The sequence below is a fragment of the Colias eurytheme genome, chromosome 3, assembly GCF_061535395.1.
Source record: "Colias eurytheme isolate Ceu_HAF_F1 chromosome 3, ilColEury1 Martin Lab GWU primary, whole genome shotgun sequence".
Lineage (NCBI taxonomy): Eukaryota > Metazoa > Arthropoda > Insecta > Lepidoptera > Pieridae > Colias > Colias eurytheme.
The window spans coordinates 1,883,733-1,904,060 of NC_142982.1; the positions used below are offsets into that span (position 1 = coordinate 1,883,733).

Below are 20,328 nucleotides of genomic sequence, written 5' to 3' on the forward strand. Positions count from 1 at the left end.
GCATCCATTAATTACATCAGTCTTAGTCCAATCCCCGATGACAGAAACAAGCATTAGTCTAAAGGAAACCAAAACATAAATGATTTACGCCTGACCACACCGCTCTCAGGAACTACAATAAATATGTAACAACGCGAACGGGGCTGTAAATCAAATGTGACTTTTCCCTTTAATAAAAGCTTAAGAAGTTATGGGATCGGATGAAGCGATTTTCTTAGTTTTTACGACGATATTTGCAAAGTGAAGATTCAGTTTATTCCTTATCTGGTAGTCAAATATTATGTACCTACTTATAGGATATTTAAAAATTTATGATATTTTTTGAAAAATAAAAAATATATATTACTATAGATAGATATGCTTTGGTAATGGATGTTTCAGTTTAGGAAAAAATACATTTTAGATACTAGACAGCATTGCGTACAGTTTCTGGTTTAACATGATTGTTTTCAGAATATTTCTAAATATTATGTGCAATTCTTTTAATAACTAAGCTCTTTTATATTTTGAACAACTTTATACATTAGTTACACGACTCGACAAAAAAATTTTCGTTCTTTGTCCTAAAGTTTATATGTACTATTATTTTCCAGTTAGTTATGCACAAAAACGAAAAGAAAATACCTTTTTTCGTTATAAAGTTTGCTTTTGTGATAGTTATAATAATAATACTAATTTTTTTCATAAACTATAGGTAATTGATTTTAATATTTTTAAAAAGACCGCGCGGTGAGAGTGGGATATTAACGTTTACACTGTGCCGCTAGATGGCACCCGAGTGATAAACAACCATCAGGTATTATTTACAAGCCCAGAATAACTTAAAATGTCGTCACGAAAGTGCAAATACGATGCTGATGCATTTTGTTTTATATGTGGTCAATTTATTAAAGTTCGAGACGTGAAATATGAACTAAAGACATCTCACGTTCTCTGTGAAGCCTATGAAGCATATTTTGACTGTCCTGTACGGAATCAAGATAAGCCATGGGCTCCACATGTTGCTTGTAGATATTGTAAAAGGTGTTTGGAAGGTAAGGCAAATTCCAATTACAAATTTTAAGGCCATGGGCTGCAGGATGTCATTAAAAGTACATATGCTGCATGCTCATTTGGATAAATTTAAAAACAATATGGGAGCCTATTCCGAAGAGCAAGGAGAACGTTTCCATCAGGACATCATGAATTTTGAACCAATACAATGAAAACATGATGGGCGACTATATTTGGGGTTTATTGAGAGAAAGTAGCTATGAAAATAAAAGAAAAAGTAAAAGTGAGCACTTTTAAGTTATTTTCCACTTATCTGTAAGCTAATTTGATAGTAAAACTTAATAAAAATAATAAACATTTTTATTTCAATAGTTTTATTTTCAATCAAAAATTAAAATCCGAGATTTTTAAAAATTTCCTTCAATCAGTCTTCTAAGCACAAAAGCAAAGTTTTTCATGCCATATATTTTTATTCCGTCTAATTACGACCTAAACTACGAAATTTAATGCTTTGCAATCAAAGTCAAATTTCATGGTGACCCGTTGTTATTGGTAAAAAAGCTAGAAGCAGTCGAAAACATTCTATTCCTGTTATTTATTAAAATATTAAAGTCGCTGAAACTCATAACATAAGCCAATCTTTGCAATTTAATATTCAAAATAGGTCTAACGCTCGTAAATATTACATTACAGTATATAAATTGTAGATATTTTATGTATTGATATTTCGTCGCTTGCTGTGTTACTAATTAGATTAATCAATGCAATTTAATGTTTTATCATAAAGGTTTTGCGGCTTTTCTCACAGGAATTATTCGCTGTTAAATTACTACACTAATTTTGTAGGTACTTATTAGTTCTATAAAAACTCCATGCTATCTTTTGTATATATTTTTAATTGCAGTTTTCTTTCTCATTCTAGGGTTACCTATTCACATATAAACATTAAAGGAAAAATGCTTTTTTTGCATATTGTATTGAATTTATTGATATCAACTTTAAACAAATTAGATGTGCGTAGTTATTAATGAAACCGAAATGTATTCGACGAATCAAAGACAATAAATAACAAAAAACGTTAACGATATCATAGATCAATAACATAGTTTCGCATGTGGTATTACTCATTTCCGACTACAGACATTCCATATTCATGTTACGAAAAAGTAGCAAAATGCTATTTTTTGAGCGCAAATGTCTGCTTATGATTATTTAATTTAAGCTTATAAGGGTATTAATTAATAATATTATAAATACGAATGTTTATTGAGGATGGATAGACGCATGTGTGGTACTCTTTCACCAAAACTCTCCTCGACATATTTGCATGAAACTTAACAGTAATATAGATATGTACATTAGAAATTAGAATAACGCATGAACTATAGAAATACTCGATTTTGCTCTGAAACTGCGCGACACATCTAGTTGCAAACACTTCATTTAAACAACCAATGATATAGCAATAGCTTTTCCTCAACAATAGTTAGAAAAAGATTATAAAGGGCACGTCATAATGAACACGGAAACGTCGTCAGTAAGCTATTATCATCAATCATACATTACTCCGTTGAAGGGATCTGTACGGTACCTTAGCCTTAGATATGAGCAAATGTTGATGTTCCTTGTGTTATACATTTTAAAACGCAAAATAAAGTTGTTAGTCCTTCTTTTACAACTGAAGAACGGTAAGATTCATTATCTGTGAATCTATACTAATATTATAAAACTGAAGAGTTTGTTTGTTTGAACGCGCTAATATCTGGAGCTACGGGTGCGATTTGAATAATTATTTCACTGTTAGTTAGTTCATTTATCGAGGAAGGCTATATGCTATTTGTCATCACGCTAGGACCAATAGAAGCGAGGCAATGCGGATAAAACCGTGGGGCACAGCTAATTATATATGTAATTACTTTTATTTACCTATCGCGAATAGTACAACTTTTTAACGATAATTTTCATGAAAACAATATTGAAGGTGCGAAGGTAAGCTGGTATATTTTTAAGTGTAATAAGTAGGTACATAAGGTTATAGTTTTTAGGTGATTGTAACTGACACACTTTTTATACGTAGGATGCTAATTAAACAGGCTTTACTTTTAATGACCTGGTATTAAATAAACATTTTTTCTTTTATCGTATAGCTTTTAAATGCTAACATAATTTTATCTATAAAATGCAATAAACGTAAAATTGTGTGTTCTTTCTTACTTACTTAACTGTTAAAAGAAGTTACCTAAATAATTTTTGTGGCACGAGAAGCAATTACATTTAATTGTAATTAAAACTCACACAATAAACAACACAGTATGTTGAATTAATTAAAATATCTGGAAAGTTCTCGGTGGGATCATTAAGCAAACAGAGTCGGTAGTCGGCTGGATATAAATTACTTGGCCGTAATAACCTTACTTACTTATTGGGTTTAAAACGTTCAATTATAATGCCATCCTTCCTTGATTTCTCTGCTGCTTATTTGGTCTAATTGTTTATGTTTGTTTATCTATTGCTTAATGGGATAAAATATCTATCTTACTTTAATAATTTTATAATCTATGGCATGATTTACAGACATGTCAACATTTTTACAATATTTCCCATTTGTTTTGTTACATGAACTCAAAAACTAATCGACCAATAAATATTAAAAACTAGCTTCCGCCCACGACTTTGTACGTGCATCCCCGTTTTTCCCCGTTCCCGCAAGAATTTCGGGAAATCCTTTCTTAGCGGATGCCTACGTCCAAACATCTACCTGTATGCCAAATTTCAGCCAGTTCGATACGTCCAGTGGTTTGGGCTGTGCGTTGATAGATCACTATAACAGTCACCTTTGAGTTTTATATATATAGATTTATTTCGTCTCTATGCAATACGATCAAAGCCGGGACAAGCGGCTAGTAAAAACAAGGAGTTACAATTGATTAATGCGTAATAGATAATAGTAAATTGAATACTGATGCGCTACCGGTGGCAGTTACAAATGATCTGCCGTAATGGAGCTATCCATACTGGTTATATACCGCGGCTTCGTTTGCACTTATCGGATATAAATTAGTAACATTCCTATGGTTTTAATTTTATTTTGAAAACGTCCTCGAAGGTTCAAGGTTTGAATACATCAGGATAAGTTTAGTGGTTTCGGGTTAAATATGTTACAATTAACATACATATTAGCAGATTAGCTAAGATAGAGAAAAGGATAAACAGACAGACGAGGTTCACATTTATAAAATTTATATGGCTTTGAATACTTAAAAAAGAAATAAGTTTTTTCAACAGTCAAATTAATGAGAAAAAATGTGTGCGTGTACTAGTGTAGGTACACACGTAAGAAGTGAAACTTCTTTATGACCTTATTTTTCAAAAAATAATTTACTATATGCAACTTTACAGAAATACGTCGAATCACGCGTGGTAGGGATAAGAAAAAGATGGCGCGTAACGGAAAAATGTCACGCGAACGGAAAAATGTCACGCGTAACGAAAAAATGTTACACTAAATTTTTTTCCAACCCCGATAAAGAAGTTTCACTTCAAAAAGCAAACATATTTTCACAATCATTACTATAAATAAATAGTTTCTTATTATCTTCAATACACGACACAGTACAGATCCCATAAAACCTTATCAAGAATCGTCTCTAGCTTCCGAATTTCAATGAGACAAAGTTTTAAGTTTAAGCCGATCATCGAAAACCTCAAGTATATAAAACTAATGACCCTCAAAGTGCTACCGGACCCTTATCATACCATTAGTACGATAATTATCTGGCGTTTGTAATTAATAAAATAGTATCGATTCATGAATAAACAGAGAAGGTATTCCAATAATGTCAGTGTGTTTATAGTTCAATGTACTCTATTGAAGATCGGTTGATAGGATCTGTGAGGTTTATAATAGTTTTGGTACATTTATAGTACAGAGACGAATTCTTAAGAAGAAAGCGTGTTGTTTTAATTAAAACTTAGAATGCTTATTTGCGTAGATTTACTAGGTAGGTACTTATTTAAATAGTTTTTTTATTGCACGCCTCATAAGCGAAGCGTTGAGGTGGGTACTACTGTCACTTCGCGCAAAACATCTGATTTTTCAAACTTAAAATGTCTTTATGTATCATACATTGCACTTGTAAGATAATACATACACACACATATTAAGAAAAAACACTATTTTTAACGTTCATGATATTTTTGATGTCATTTTTGTTATTTAAACTAGTTAAAAAACAGTTTAAAAAAGTTCTGTCTTGGACGTCCGTGTGTCTGTATGTGCGGATCCTTTTTCTTGTTAACACGATAGCGACCGAAATACTTTACTAATCGAGTCTTTTTTTTTCTCTTACGCTTGAGTATGCTCAGGAATAGAACCCTTTCATTTTTCAGGGTCTGATTCGATGTGGTTTAATTGTTATAAATTATGAGGCGTGCACTTTTGGATTTTCCAAATTATCTTATAATATTTTTCTCTTACGCTTGAGTATGCTCAGGAATAGAACCCTTTCATTTTTCAGGGTCTGATTCGATGTGGTTTAATTGTTATTAAATAAACAAAAATAATAATTAATAAATATTTATTAAAAAAAAATTATGAGGCGTGCACTTTTGGATTTTCCAAATTATTTTACATTTTACGATAGGTATGTTGTATTCGTAAAATGACATTTCACAGAGTGCTGCAATCGTCTTAGTAGATTACTACTATCTTTCTTTAACTATACTAACTAAATTATGTAGTTTCATTTCCTTATATAAATAACTTCAAATTGATATCCAAATCAAAATCCCACCTAAATATTACCAAAATGTTCCCTGTCACACTTCAATGGACACCACAAGAATATAAAAAATATAAAAACTATAGAAACCTGACACTGAGCATGCATTATCTCTTGCTTTGGTATAGGATGACATCCTATCCTAACCTTGTCAACGTAAAAAGCACCCTATATGACGGGCATAAAGTTTAAAATCAATTAACAGGTGAGATGATTTTCAAGGAATTGTTTGGATAACAAAATAAGGATATTTAAACTCTATGGTTATAGATATAAGAATGAAATTCGATTGCTAGACATGTATTGGAAGATGGTGGTGTAAAAAAAGAAGATGCAAGGCGGCTAAAAGAATAGACAATGCTGTAGTACTGAAATTGAACCTTAATATTTGAATATAGGGCGCATTTTTGAATGTCGCAAAAGTCAATACGGAGGTCCTGTGGTCTGTGAGGGAAATTTTTGAAAATATTAATAAGCAATAAGGTTATTACCATAGAGGTCGTAGGTGGCATACAATGATGGTATTATATTGGAAAGATTATTGCATTAATTAATGATTATAATATTAATGAATGTTATGACGACGTTTTACAAGTTTTGAGGTTGTTATAGATGATATTTATGGACTAATGTTGTTGTAATGAATTCGATGTTTACTAATAATTATGGGAAAAGTCTTATTTCATGGGTCTTTTAAAGTGAAACTTTTATTACATCTTCTCAAACTTTTTGGTCTGTGTAGCGCATGTCGCGTGTATCGCGGCTGTGTGACCGACACGCGACATGCGCTACACAAAGCAGTGTTCGGAACCGTTCGAACAGTTTCACTTTTACCGTGGTTTCATAAAACCACACAACATTTTTTTTTGTTTACAGTTTATAAGCATAAGAATAATAGAGATGAAACACAGTTAGATATTTAGATTACAAAGTATAAGTACTGCTGTTATTAAAATTTTGTGTTTGCCAATAGAAAATGGTGATACTATTTTGAGTATTTAATTTTTCTAACATCATTTTTTTACAATATATACTTATGTTTATGCTTGAAAAATAAATCTTGGATTTCCTATAGTGAAAATCAACATCACACAGGCAAAGAAAAATCGTACATTTAAATCACTTTCTCAATAAAGATACCAGACGTATGAATGGCCGTGCGAACATGTAGGTAATATGTTTTTTACTCCATAAGCAATAAATAAATCTTAGCTATGAGTAATGAATTACAAACATGAGGTTTCTTGTTAATCTCTCCCATAGTCAAAAGCAATTTGCTGTTGTAAAGCACAGCCTCCTTTCTATGTCATTTTTTGTTTATGTATGTTGAAGATTAACTAGGTATTTTCTTTTTCAGAACTGGGGCCGTATTATGACCTCTTATTACCAGACTTCATATAATACCATTATTAACCATGGCTGGTTATTGCGATCATAATATGAATTTGCAAGTCAGTTCAATTCAGGGCGTAAACTGCCTGGAAATAAGAGATAATGCGGCCCCAGGCCTGTTTTCCTGATATACTATTTAAGACTTTTGATGTTAATTTTCGTACATTGTCATTTTAAAAGAGATAAGCTGAACATAACAGGACATATCAGAATGCTGTGAAACCGACCCTTTCTAGTGACGAACTATAATTAAGCTCTTCAATCGTCATAATACATATAAATTATTCACCACTAGTTCGGAATAGTAATTTCTACAGAATGCAGCCACGAATATTACAAGCGAGAGATGTTGTTGATGATGTTGTTTTCAAATCGGACCAGCAGTTCCCGAGATTAACGCGTTTAAACAAACTAACTCTTCAGCTTTATAATATTAGTATAGATTTGACCGATCTTTTAACTAGATACAACTAAACGAAACATCTCCATTTCACGTTTCTCACACTCACAATAATAAAACAGTGATTACATTCATCTGCTATTGAAATATCGGGTGTTAATTACAAAATAAGTCCTCAAGAGAGCATTGACCCGGCACATGGTCTAATGTACGTTTTTGTGGCGTGTACAAAAAGTTTCGGTAACAATGGACTTATAACGGGTTTAAACCAGTGGTTTAAAGTTTAAACCGAGTTTTGTATGACGTTTTGAAACATTTACGTTGCGTATGTTAAACTTGTTGTTGTTTCTTACGTAAACTTGTGTTCGTGTTCGTACAGGCAAAATGTATTTGTTGAGATTTATTTAATTTATTTTGACCCCATTAGAAATTATTTAAGCTTATAAGTTACTTGACGTGCTCCGCGGTTTCATTTCGTTTCATTTCCTATAGGTAGCTTAATATAGAATTCATTGATAAAAGGGCTGTCTAAAATAATAATAAATCTTCAATTTGAACCAGTAGTTCTTAATATAAGTTCTTTCTAAAATTTCTCCAGCTTTTTATAATGCATAGATATATAAGTTATATATAACAATTAACAGATAATAAAAAATCTCCTTACCTCAAAGCGCATTCATCGACATCCGTTTCACACAGCGTCCCAGTGAAAGTCGGGGGACACTCGCATGTATACGAGTTGAGTCCATCAATACAGGTCGCGCCGTTTTGGCACAAGTGGCCCGGACAGTCGTCGATGTCTATCTCGCAGTTTTGGCCTCGGTATCCTGGTAAAAAAATATTTTTAATTGATTATTTTTTTAAAGACAAAATTATTAGTACCTATCATAAGGATCACTATATGTCACGGCATTATGTAATAAAAGTTGATTAAAATTTTGAAAAAAATTGCATTCAAATCTGTTCAGTAGTTTTGTGTCATACCTTAGTTAGAAAATTAATCCCGATCCACATAGTTTCACACAAATTAATCAAACTTTTCAACATAAGAACAGGCTATGAACAAAACTATGTGTAACAATATCCCTATTTCACGTTACTTTCAAAAGTTAGCGTACGTTAGTTCTAATTAAGTGTTGAAAACATTCAAACAACAGAGCAGTTTTTCCCACGCGCATGTGTATCCAGAGCAAAATATGCTTTAAATCTGTCAGCGAGTGACGTCATTCCTCTGAGAATAAGCAAAATTGAGCAGATGTCAAACTTAATGGAAAAAGTGTGTTTGAACACGTGAATGGTAAGCTTTAGCGACTGTTTAAAAAAAAATGATTTTAAAAGAAGCGCGAAAATACGTCGATAGTTTATAGGTGACATTTTAATATGTTCGTGTAATACTTTATTGGACGGATAAATTTTAAATTTTAACCAAGGATTGAAAAATCGGCCCTCAATCTATTACAAAGTTAACTAAGATAATTCATTAATATAAAATAATCCATTAATAATCTTACTGGAAAATTTGTTCGTATGTTAAATCTTACAATTCGAATTAAAAATAAATATCTGGTTAGATAGAACATTATCATATTGATTGAACAAGTTTAAAAATTGTCACGTGAAAAGATTATGTTATTGTTGTTTCATAAAAAAAAATCCATATAAAAAAACCTATAATTTATTGTCTATAATAATAGTGTGATGTGAACCTGTTTCTTTCTTTTAATGTATTCTTTTTTTTTTATGTCAAATCCAGCAAAAGAGCAGGCGACTCACCTTCTGCGAGGTTGTCGCCGCCCATGAGCGTTCGCAGTGTCAGGGACTCTACTACAAGCTTTTTGCTGGTTTTTAATTTACATGTTTTTTTTTTAATAGATTAATGATGATTTATGTTCATTGGAAAGTACGCATTATTATTTTTTTTGTTCTGACTTGAGAGTATGGAAATGGAAATTGGTAAAGTTGCTTAAATTAAAAGAAAATCAATACATTTGTTTGGTGATATGTGCGATTAACATACTGTGGTGAGAGTGTCGACACACTCCTTTCCCACGTCGGATAAATAATTAATATACGGAAGCTGTCACAGATATTTTGGGATTCAAGCTAATAGGGCTGTCAATAGGTGGTAAATGTTATAAGATAGTCTGAAACCGATTTTTATACACAGAATATTACGGTCTAAATTATCTCATAAAATCCTTTCTAGAGTAAGGGGTGATATTACTACATTTTTTGACAGGTAAATAAATACTTAAATAATAAGAAACAATTTGGATGTATTATAAGTAAAATAATCGTTTTATATTATAGGGTAGCAGAATTATTACATGTTAGTTATTTTATTATTTTTAGCATACCTTGGGCATACTAAAAGTTCTGTATCTATTTGCTGGTCAGTATTCATATTCGATAGACAATAACATACAAAGATACGTCACTATGTCTTTGGGCGTGTGGCAACCCTGAGTCCCCTTTAAATAATTCATTAAACATGTGTTTAGAGAAATGGCTCATTAAAACTATCTTAGCAGGTTTGTTTTTATGTTCGTCATATGGTTAGCATTAATTTGGTAAATAGGACTGTCATAAAACTATAAGTGATTCATGTAACTGGCCATTTGGTATTGCTTATTTGGAAAATTGAAGAATTATAATTGTAGATAGGTACAATATTATGTAGTGTTATACTAAATCTATCTACACTAATATTATAAAGAGGAAAACTTTGTTTGTTTGTTTGATTGTAATGAATAGGCTCATAAACTACTGGACCGATTTTAAAAATTCTTTCACCATTCGAAAGCTACATTATCCACGAGTAACATAGGCTAGGTTTTATCCCGGAAATCCCACGGGAACGGGAACTATGCGGGTTTTTCTTTGAAAACGCGGGCGAAGCCGCAGGCGGAAAGCTAGTTATTTTATAAGATACTTACGAAACATTGTTCGAATATCACATCAATACAATATTTGTTACCATATTTAGTCATTTCTTTTCGCATATAGATGTAGAGCTATTAATAAAATAGACTAGTCTTGACGAATGTTCATTTTAAGGATGGTACATGATACATCCCTATTTTTCATATACTCAAAATAAAAATGACTGTTGAAATTGCTAAACCGTTTAAATAATAAAAGGATTGCCACACTGACAGCATTTATTTGTTTCATACTACATATAATAATTGAAGACAAGATCACGAAATTTAATATGTATAGAAATCGAGCAAATTTAGATCGTAATTCATGTTAATAGAGTCGATTTTTGTATGAAATTGTTTTGTGTGATGTGTCGTAGTGTGTGTATCTATTATGTATGTTTGTGTGAATGTAATAATAATTTCGGCAAGTCAAAGGTCGCGCTTTCCCAAAATTATCAGTATTTTCGTAATGTTGGTAATTTCATTTATTAGTCACGTTATTACGTTATTGGTAGTAGTAATGTATATTTTCAACATAATAATTATGTCGAATAGTTTTGATTACAATTTACAAAGATGTCCGAATTTCAATTGAAATCAATTATTAAATAATTTGGAAAATCCAAAAGTGCACGCCTCATATTTTTTTTTAAATAATTATTTATTAATTATTATTTTTTATTATTTAATAACAATTAAACCACATCGAATCAGACCCTGAAAAATGAAAGGGTTCTATTCCTGAGCATACTCAAGCGTAAGAGAAAAAAAAAGACTCGATTAGTAAAGTATTTCGGTCGCTATCGTGTTAACAAGAAAATCCTCCGCACATACAGACACACGGACGTCCAAGACAGAACTTTTTTAAACTGTTTTTTAACTAGTTTAAATAACAAAAATGACATCAAAAATATCATGAATGTTAAAAATAGTGTTTTTTCTTAATATGTGTGTGTATGTATTATCTTACAAGTGCAATGTATGATACAAAAGACATTTTAAGTTTGAAAAATCAGATGTTTTGCGCGAAGTGACAGTAGTACCCACCTCAACGCTTCGCTTATGAGGCGTGCAATTATCCGCATAAATATACATAATATAAAGGTGACAATGCGACTAAAACTAAATGTTTTATTGATGCAATTTAAAAAAATTATAAAAAATTTAACATACCGTATCTAACTATAAAATTATTATCAACAGAAATCGGTTTTAAAAAAAATTAATTTAATATCGTCAATCAAATATTCAATTCTAGATCAGCATATAGGTAACCATACATACAAAAATACACGATGTTATTAGAATATATTCCACACGCGTTATAACTTAACTATCAATTATCGAACAATAAGGTCAGAAACTATATTCCCATATTAATCAACGCCTAAGTGTTAAGTGTAAGTGTTAACTTGAAACAAATTAAGTTATCAAGTACTTCAATTGTGGGAACTTAATGGTTAGTTTTTGTGAGTCACAATAATTTAAATGTGTGATTTACGTTTTCATAAATTTTATATCCTCTAATTTTGTAAGGTTATTTTGTCGAGTTAAGTTATATTCGCTTACTTGTGAAGATTTTTAATTATGTTAGTTTTAAGATAACTGTAAGTAACTTAACAACCTTCATTTAATATATCTAGATATAACGAAATAAACACAGTAAGAGTATGTTAAAACTTAAAATGTTATTATCCGAGCAAAGCCGGGACAAGTTCTGATAACAATGCTATATTAGCTTAATTCTTATAATATATAAAAATTATATTTGCAAATTTTTTTCGTCAATTCTGTCCCTGATTTCTTGGAACATATTATATGCTTCTTAATCCAAGAACTACGTTATCTCACTTTACTTAACCGTTGTTTACTTTTTCCCATCACGTTTTGCGTAAAAGTAAGTACATAGATAGTATTTCAAGATTACATGCAAAATTTCATCAAAATTGGCACAGCCGTCTATTGGTATTGAAAAGGAACATACCTTCGTATTTATAATATCTATTATTAGCTATGTATTTTAAATCTAATAAACAAAGTCAACTAAATAAATCACATCCCAAACGAGTTATGAAAGCGGTATAAAATGAATATTTACCAATGTACACATCTATAACGTAGCCAATCTATATATCCTATATCTAGCTCAGTCGTGGTCGCTCCAGGGCATCGGGTCAAAGAATAATAAAACAGACACGCAATATTCCGTTTTGACGTTTTGTATCGGATAGCGTGTGAATGTTAGGATGGACAAAAAACTAATTGTCGTCCTAGATTTTTATTTTATTTAATTAATTGCTTTTGTATATGGGAATTTACTTAGTTGTTTTTGAGTTATATAATGTTTCTTTGTTTGTTTCAATACAAACCAACTATGAACTTAATTACACGAAAGATGTCGTTGGTTTTAAATGAGCCGTTTTTATATAATTGTTTATACATTTCAATTTAGTAATTAACCAAACTAAATATTCCTAAATTCGAAATAAGCATACCACAGATAAGTTATTTCTGAAATAACGCTTATTCACTATCATAATCTTCTTATATATAAAATTCTCGTGTCACAATGTTAGTCTGCATACTCCTCCGAAACGGGTGGACCGATTCTCATGAAATTTTCTGTGCATATCGGGTAAGTCTGAGAATCGGCCAACATCTATTTTTCATATGTACCACGAGCGAAGCCGGGGCGGACCGCTAGTATTAATATAATTTACATATTTTGTGTTCCATAATATTATGAGTAACCTGGTATTTCCTGACAAAAAAATCTTGCACTACAACACAAAAAGGAAGTACTACTGTATCTATAATCTTTGGACATGTTGGCTGTTGCAAAATAGTTTAGACGCATTAAAATATGTGAGAGAGTCGATATCTCCGCCTCGCTCTTGCCCGCGGCTACACTTTAAGTAACTAGGTGTGTTTATGGTTGATTATTAATGGTGAAAAGTATTCTTTATTGTCTATAATTCTTTGCGAATTGTTTATGGTCAAATGAGTGCTTAGTGTGATATGTTTTAGCTTTGACGGTAGTACTATTTAAATATAGTAAACTAGAGGTCCGCCCCGGCTTCGCCCGTGGTACATATTTCGCAATAAAAGGCTTTTTTAGTTCCTTTCTCGGGTATCAAAATATCTCCATACCAAATTGCATGCTAATTGGTTCAGTAGTTTAGGCGTGATTGAGTAACAGACAGACAGACAGAGTTACTTTCGCATTTATAATAAGTATTAGTATGAATTTATTAAATTACAGTTAGTTATTAAACATATAAAATTTTCAATATACATTTCAAAATACCTTTTTTAAATTATTATTTAAACGTAGGTACTTTTATTTAGCTTAGTATCTGATTTTATTTAAAACATAACACACCTTACAAATAAATCTTAACTAGGACCTAGGGCTTAGCTCAGATTTGAGAAACCTTAGATCGAACTAAGATAAGACTATATTAGAAGGGAGAGTTCGGATTACAATTTACAAGCACTAAGTTTATGTCTTATATTTCATTTGTAGTACCTACTGAGAACTAAGTATCGTCTACTATATGTTGTACTAGCTTACCGCCCGCGGCTTCGCCCGCTTTGTCTAAAACCTAATAAATTATATACTAAAACCTTCCTCTTGAATCACTCTATCAATTAAAAAAAACCGCATCAAAATCCGTTGCGTAGTTTTAAACATTTAAGCATACAAAGGGAAATAGGGACGGAGAAAGCGACTTTGTTTTATACTATGTAGTGATTTTAACTGTAGATTACTCAAACGTAATTAATTTGTGTTTTTGAAAAAATCATGAAATTATCAGTCTCTTAAGTTCACATTGAATTCGTACTTGTTTATATGAAATTAGTAGATTGAAATCTGTATATTCATCGCAAATTGCAACTTAAATCTAGGAAAAAAAGCACTTACCAGTAGGACAGTCGCATTCATACCGCAGCTGGTCCAAAGGGGTGCACCTTCCTCCATGCAAGCATGGCGACGGTTCACACGGCACGTACTCCGCGTCACAATCCCGCCCGGTGTACCCCGGCTCACACACACAGGTATACGAGCCGTGGGTGTTGAAGCAGCGCCCGTGGTGACAAGGGCCAGAACCACTCGAACATTCCACCACGTCTTCCGTACATCGCGCGCCGGTGAAGCCGGGCGGGCACACGCAAGAGTAGCCAGCGGTCGTTGTATTGTCGGCGACGCAACGCCCTCCGTTCCGGCAAGGTTGGGAGGCGCAGTGGTCCTCGTGGGAGCATTCTTCGCCTGTAACAAAGGAATAGTGAATTCAGGATTCTAGCTACATGAAAATAAAGGTTCGGCTTTTGGGCATTTTAACCGACTAGACAAGAAAAAGGAGCACTATATGTCCATAATTTTAGACGATTCTTCTGCAAACTAACACACATAATCGAAAAGTTTCGACCGTCCGTTTTTAAAGCCGAAAGTGTTCACAAACTATACCATAAAACAGGATATCAAAGTATGGTTCACATAATTTATATTCAAATCCTTGATTGGCCAACGTGTGATATTTCTCGAACCATCTTCCATTCATCAATTTGATATGCTTCATTTGTATTCATATGGCCATAAATTTTAATATCTCATTAGAACGACAATATTATGTAGACTAAATTTATGTTTAGGGAAAATGGTAATTATTTATGGATTCAGAAGGAATCCTCTATTTTAGTTTGTACTTTGTCAATTTGAACAGTAGCAATCCATAATAACTTGTTGGTATTTAATTAAAATCGCAAAACAACCTACGTTATCATCAACGTCCATTCGAATAGCCTTCGCCTTCCTAGATTGGGTTGCCTGGTAGAAATCGCTACCTAGCGATAAGGCCGCCCTTTGCTGTTTCTGTAGTATTGTCTTTGTTATATGTATTTATGTATTTTCAATGCAATAAAGTATAATAAATAAATAAATAAATAAATAAGCTATCTAGTACTGACATAATTTTTCAAATCGGACCACTAGTTCCTAAGATAAGCGCGTTCAACCAAACCAACTTTTCGTAACTAGCTTTCCGCCTTACGTCGCCTGCTTTGTCTAAAACTTAATAAATTCTATACTAATATCTTCACTGTATTTATTGCGTAGTTTTAAAGATTTAAGCATATTGTATGCTCAATAGGCTTAGATTACAAAAAATAAAAGGTTAATAGGGATAGACATTTGAGCAACTACGGAGTTTGTTGCCGATTCTTCTCCATAGAAAATGTTATGACGTTTCAAAAGTGGTACTAGAAGAAATCTAATAGAATAAATTGTTTGAATTTGACAGCGACAGCGTACTTGTTTTATACTTTGTAGTGAAATAGAAGATTCACCGATTGCCCAATGAAATTCATCATCAATTGGTATGCTGGTCACTAACGAAGCAAACACGCTCAATTAGCCTGTTTGCTCTGTGCTAGTGTCCGATCAAATTAATTGATAAGCAAATACATTGAGTGAGGAATGCATGTAGTTTCACGCGCGTTTTAATTTCTCGTACTTTGGGCGTCAATATTTGGTTTAACGTGTATTAATATCTTTACAAATAAAAGAAAGTGGATCGGCTGAACGGATTTTAATGATTTATTGGTTGAAAGATAACTTCTAGAGAAAAGGCCACCAATCAGCAATCCTACTAATATTATAAATGCGAATTGCCATTACAATGAAATTTAGCACACATATAGAGGGTAACTTGGATGAAAACATAGGATAGGTTTTATCCCGGAAATGCCACGGGAACGGGAACCATGAGGGTTTTCTTTCGAAAACGCGGGCGAAACCGCGGGCGGAAATCTAGGCTATTATAATAGTATCTATCGGAAAACCGAAACAAACTCAAATTTTGCAATATTTGAATGACTGTCAATGGCAAAGATTTACAACTTCTTAAAACTAGTGATTTTATAATATTCCAGTATTGGCCATAGTCCTAAATTGATGTCATCAAGTTCCTAATGTAAGTCTATGAGAAACATACACATACACATACATATATTGTGCACACAAAAGCTTGATAATTTAATTACAAGTTTACATCGTCACTAATCAACAATAATTAAAGCTTTCATATCAATATAAAGAAACATTTATTTAATTACACGAAGCGAACAAGAAATTCTCTTGATAGTATAATTGCTGTAACATTGAGGACAGAGATGATTAACTAAGGTACTACGCAACCATAAAACTAAATATAAACGAACTAGCTGCGCCCCGCGGTTTCACCCGCGTGGCTACGCTCCTATTGGTCTTAGCGTGATGATATACCTATAGCCTATATAGCCTTCCTCGATAAATGGGCTATCTAACACCGAAAGAATTTTTCAAATCGGACCGGTAGTTCCTGAGAATAACGAGATAAAAAACAAACAAACAAACTCTTCAGCTTTATAATATTAGTATAGATAAATCTTACTATAGTTGTCACAAGACTGTGAATATACCGCTGGAGTAATGTAAATCATATTCTTCGTTAGATTTATCTTATAGCGGCAGTACACATGGGGCCAAGGCGTTGGGCCAACGTGTTGGGAAAAAATGAAGTTTCCTGTTCACACATTGGCGTACAGATCATTCTGCATTGGCGCTTCAAGGATGGACGTAGTCCGTAGAAGTTCTTGCAGCCGCGGCAATTTATTTATACAGTGCGTTTAATTATTACGTACATGTGCATCAATAACAATGAATGTACTCTGCCGTCTGCGATGATACTCTATTGTCCTTTTTTATTTCTGTATAAATATAACATTATTATGTTTAGATTTTTTCAAATGTTTAAAATGTGTACATTTTACACTTAATTTAATTTTAATTACCTATAAAACGAAACTTTAAAGATTATAATATAATATTATTATATTAAATGATAATATTATTTATGTAATAAAGCACAATTTGATCAAAATCATGCTCATTGTATATTGTTATTTAATTTTTAAGAACAAGTAACTTATTAATACTATTTTACTCATTTTATAAATATATTCATTTTTTTATCTCATTGTATGAAAGTGAGATAAGAAAAACATCTAACATCTAATTTATTGAGTCATATGGTTTTTATTTTTGTGTAAGTAGTTCATGCCGTGGATTCCAAATTATTCCTTCATGTGGATACAATTCTACGAATTGTAAAACCTCAATGATTGTCCACATCGGCGCCGCCATCGCTATCGGAACATGGTTAAACGTAAATTTCATTGCCGCGCAACGATACTGTCTCCGCTGACGAGTATCAACAAACTGAACAAGACACCAACGTGTGAACGCTGTTTGCGGAGCGCGCCAAGATCCTTTGATGTGTGCACAAAAAACCGACAACATTCGGTTGGCCTGCCAATATTGGCGCCAACTAGGCTAATGAAGCCAACATACCGCCAAGTAGCTCTCTACACGTTGGCCCAACCCGTTGGCCCAACACGTTGGCCCAATGTGTACTGCCACCATTAGAGTACCATGTTTTATTACTTTATTTGGTTACACGCAGGGAGCGTATGGTCTTACGGAAGTTTTATAGTAGATAAACAACGTCTAAAACACAATATTTCTCGGGTAACTCCGAGAACATGTAATAGCCACCTCTGGTTCGACAGTTGTTTACAAAAATAGTCTATAGACTTGATAAATGTTGACGACGATTTGGATGGTGATCAGTTAAATGTATTCTCTTTTTCGCAAGAGGTTCTAACACAAAAATCACTGAAAGGATCCGAATGAAATTTGGCACAGATTCTTGTTAGTTTAAGTAAACTTGAATATTCTTTGTCTTAGTTTTGTATATTAATTAAGTATTTTTAAGGTTTTATTCAAAATTCTGCATTAAAATACAAAACAATGAGCTATTTAACTAGTTCACATAAGCTATTTTTAAAATTTTAAGGAAAACCTTGATTCTTTGGCATATAAGCAACAAGGCATAACTATTTCTTTGTGAAGCAAAACAGTGAGCTTCGTAAATTCCTTAGACCTTACACAATCCACCTGCGTAATAAGGATCTAATAAAGATTCGAACAACTATCTCATAAAGCTGAGTTATATTGAACTTGTTACTGAGATAAAACGTAAAGTATTCATGGAAACGGATCATAAACGTGCGGCTATAGCTTCTGCTCCACATTATAAAGTAATAACAGAACTATATATAAAAGGAGAACTTACTTTCAGACTTCAATATAGTAATGAATTGGACCAAAATTTCTGGGTAGCCAGGAAATAATTTTTAAGTCGCGTTCTTAAGACCAACATAATTTTACAAAAAAAAAGTGAAGACCCGTGTCCCCAAGTGAGGTAAGGGGCAGATGCATTATGCATATATCTGTTTCACTGATCGATTTTCTGTAGGCACAAGTAGTTGATCAGCCTTCTATGTCCTGCCAGACCGAGATAGGCAGGCGAGAGTTTTTTTCTTACTTTAACTTCTACAAAGCATACTTTAAACAGTTTTTGAGAATATGGTGCCTTAGGAAATCTTAATATATATAAATCTCGTGTCACAATGTTTGTCCTCAATGGACTCCTAAACCACTTAACCGATTATAATAAAATTCGTACACCATTTGCAGTTCGATCCAACTTGAGAGATAGGATAGTTTAAATATGTAGGTACCACGGGCGAAGCCGGGGCGGACCACTAGTGTTATATATATATTTTCTAGTAGTAATAAGAACTTCAGTTCTAGTGTAATCAAAGCCTAAGCTAGTGGAATATGATACAATCATATTTCAAACGAGATTGCTATTTTGCTGTCACTTACAAAGATTAATTGAGCGGAGGTAGCGAATGCATCGAAGGGCAAAGTGCATGAATGATAGCATCGTATTGGGTTATTAAGTAATTGGACACACGAAATTAATGCTAAATGATATGATAGTTCTGACGATGGTGGTAATGGCTAATTGCTTTAGAGAAGACAAAGAGAAAGGAACGTTGAGTGAAGTTATAAATACGAAAGCGATTCTGTCCGTCCGTCTCATCTTCACGCCTAAACCGTGGAACTGATTTGAATGAAATTTGGTAATTTAAGTATAGTTTGAGACCTAACACGGGACATACTCGCGGACACACACACTCGCGGGAACGGGAACTATGCCAATTTTCCTTTAAATAGGCGGGCGGCTACGCAGGCAGAAAGCTATCTATTTAAAACATTAGATTAATTAACAATTATATTTCTTACTGTACCTGTATCCTGATTCGTACTTTTGATATTTTATAAAAAACAAACTCGAATAATTATCATAAGATCTGCAGTAATTTAAGCTTACAGCTGTATAATTGTCAGTTATTGTATATCTCGTTATTCATTATTGCCTCTTAAATAGCAATATATCGTAGAATTACATCAACAAGTGTAACAATAAATTAATATACATTCATAAAGGTCTTGAATGAAACAATGACGACGATATATGAATCAGGAAATATATGAATGAATCATATCCAGTTGTACGCCTTTATCGTATTGACATGTTTATTTGTAAATATTATAGACATGTTATAATACTAGTATAATGCTATATATTGTACTAGCAATGCCCTGCGGTTTCACCCGCATAGATAGCGATATCTTTACAGTGAAAAGTCTACTATAGGTCGGACATGAAAATCACCTTTACCCCGTCCCGCACTACGGCCTTTTTTTTTTTTGTTTTAGTGGGGAAATCTTTCATAGATACCCACGGCCTCCAGGGGAGGGGCCGTGGGTTATGTCGGATTCCTACCGACCAAAACCCCACTGTGTTCCGTCAAGACGCATATTGGTAGAATTCCTCCGTGACCCCCGCACTACGGCCTGCTCGAACAGTATACCTACTATTTTCTG

The 20,328-nt window shown here is 32.9% G+C and overlaps 1 protein-coding gene across 2 annotated transcripts in view; it reads right to left on the bottom strand.

The window, feature by feature from the left end:
- The window catches only part of N (neurogenic locus Notch protein), a 135,478-nt gene that overhangs the window by 26,151 nt on the left and 88,999 nt on the right, over positions 1–20,328 (bottom strand). For both annotated transcript variants that reach the window (XM_090119355.1, XM_090119354.1), the window contains exons 4-5: positions 14,416–14,760; positions 8,231–8,393 (exon numbers count right to left, since the gene is read on the bottom strand). In XM_090119355.1, the coding sequence (XP_089975481.1) occupies positions 8,231–8,393; positions 14,416–14,760 (508 nt within the window). The remainder of the gene's footprint in view (positions 1–8,230; positions 8,394–14,415; positions 14,761–20,328) is intronic.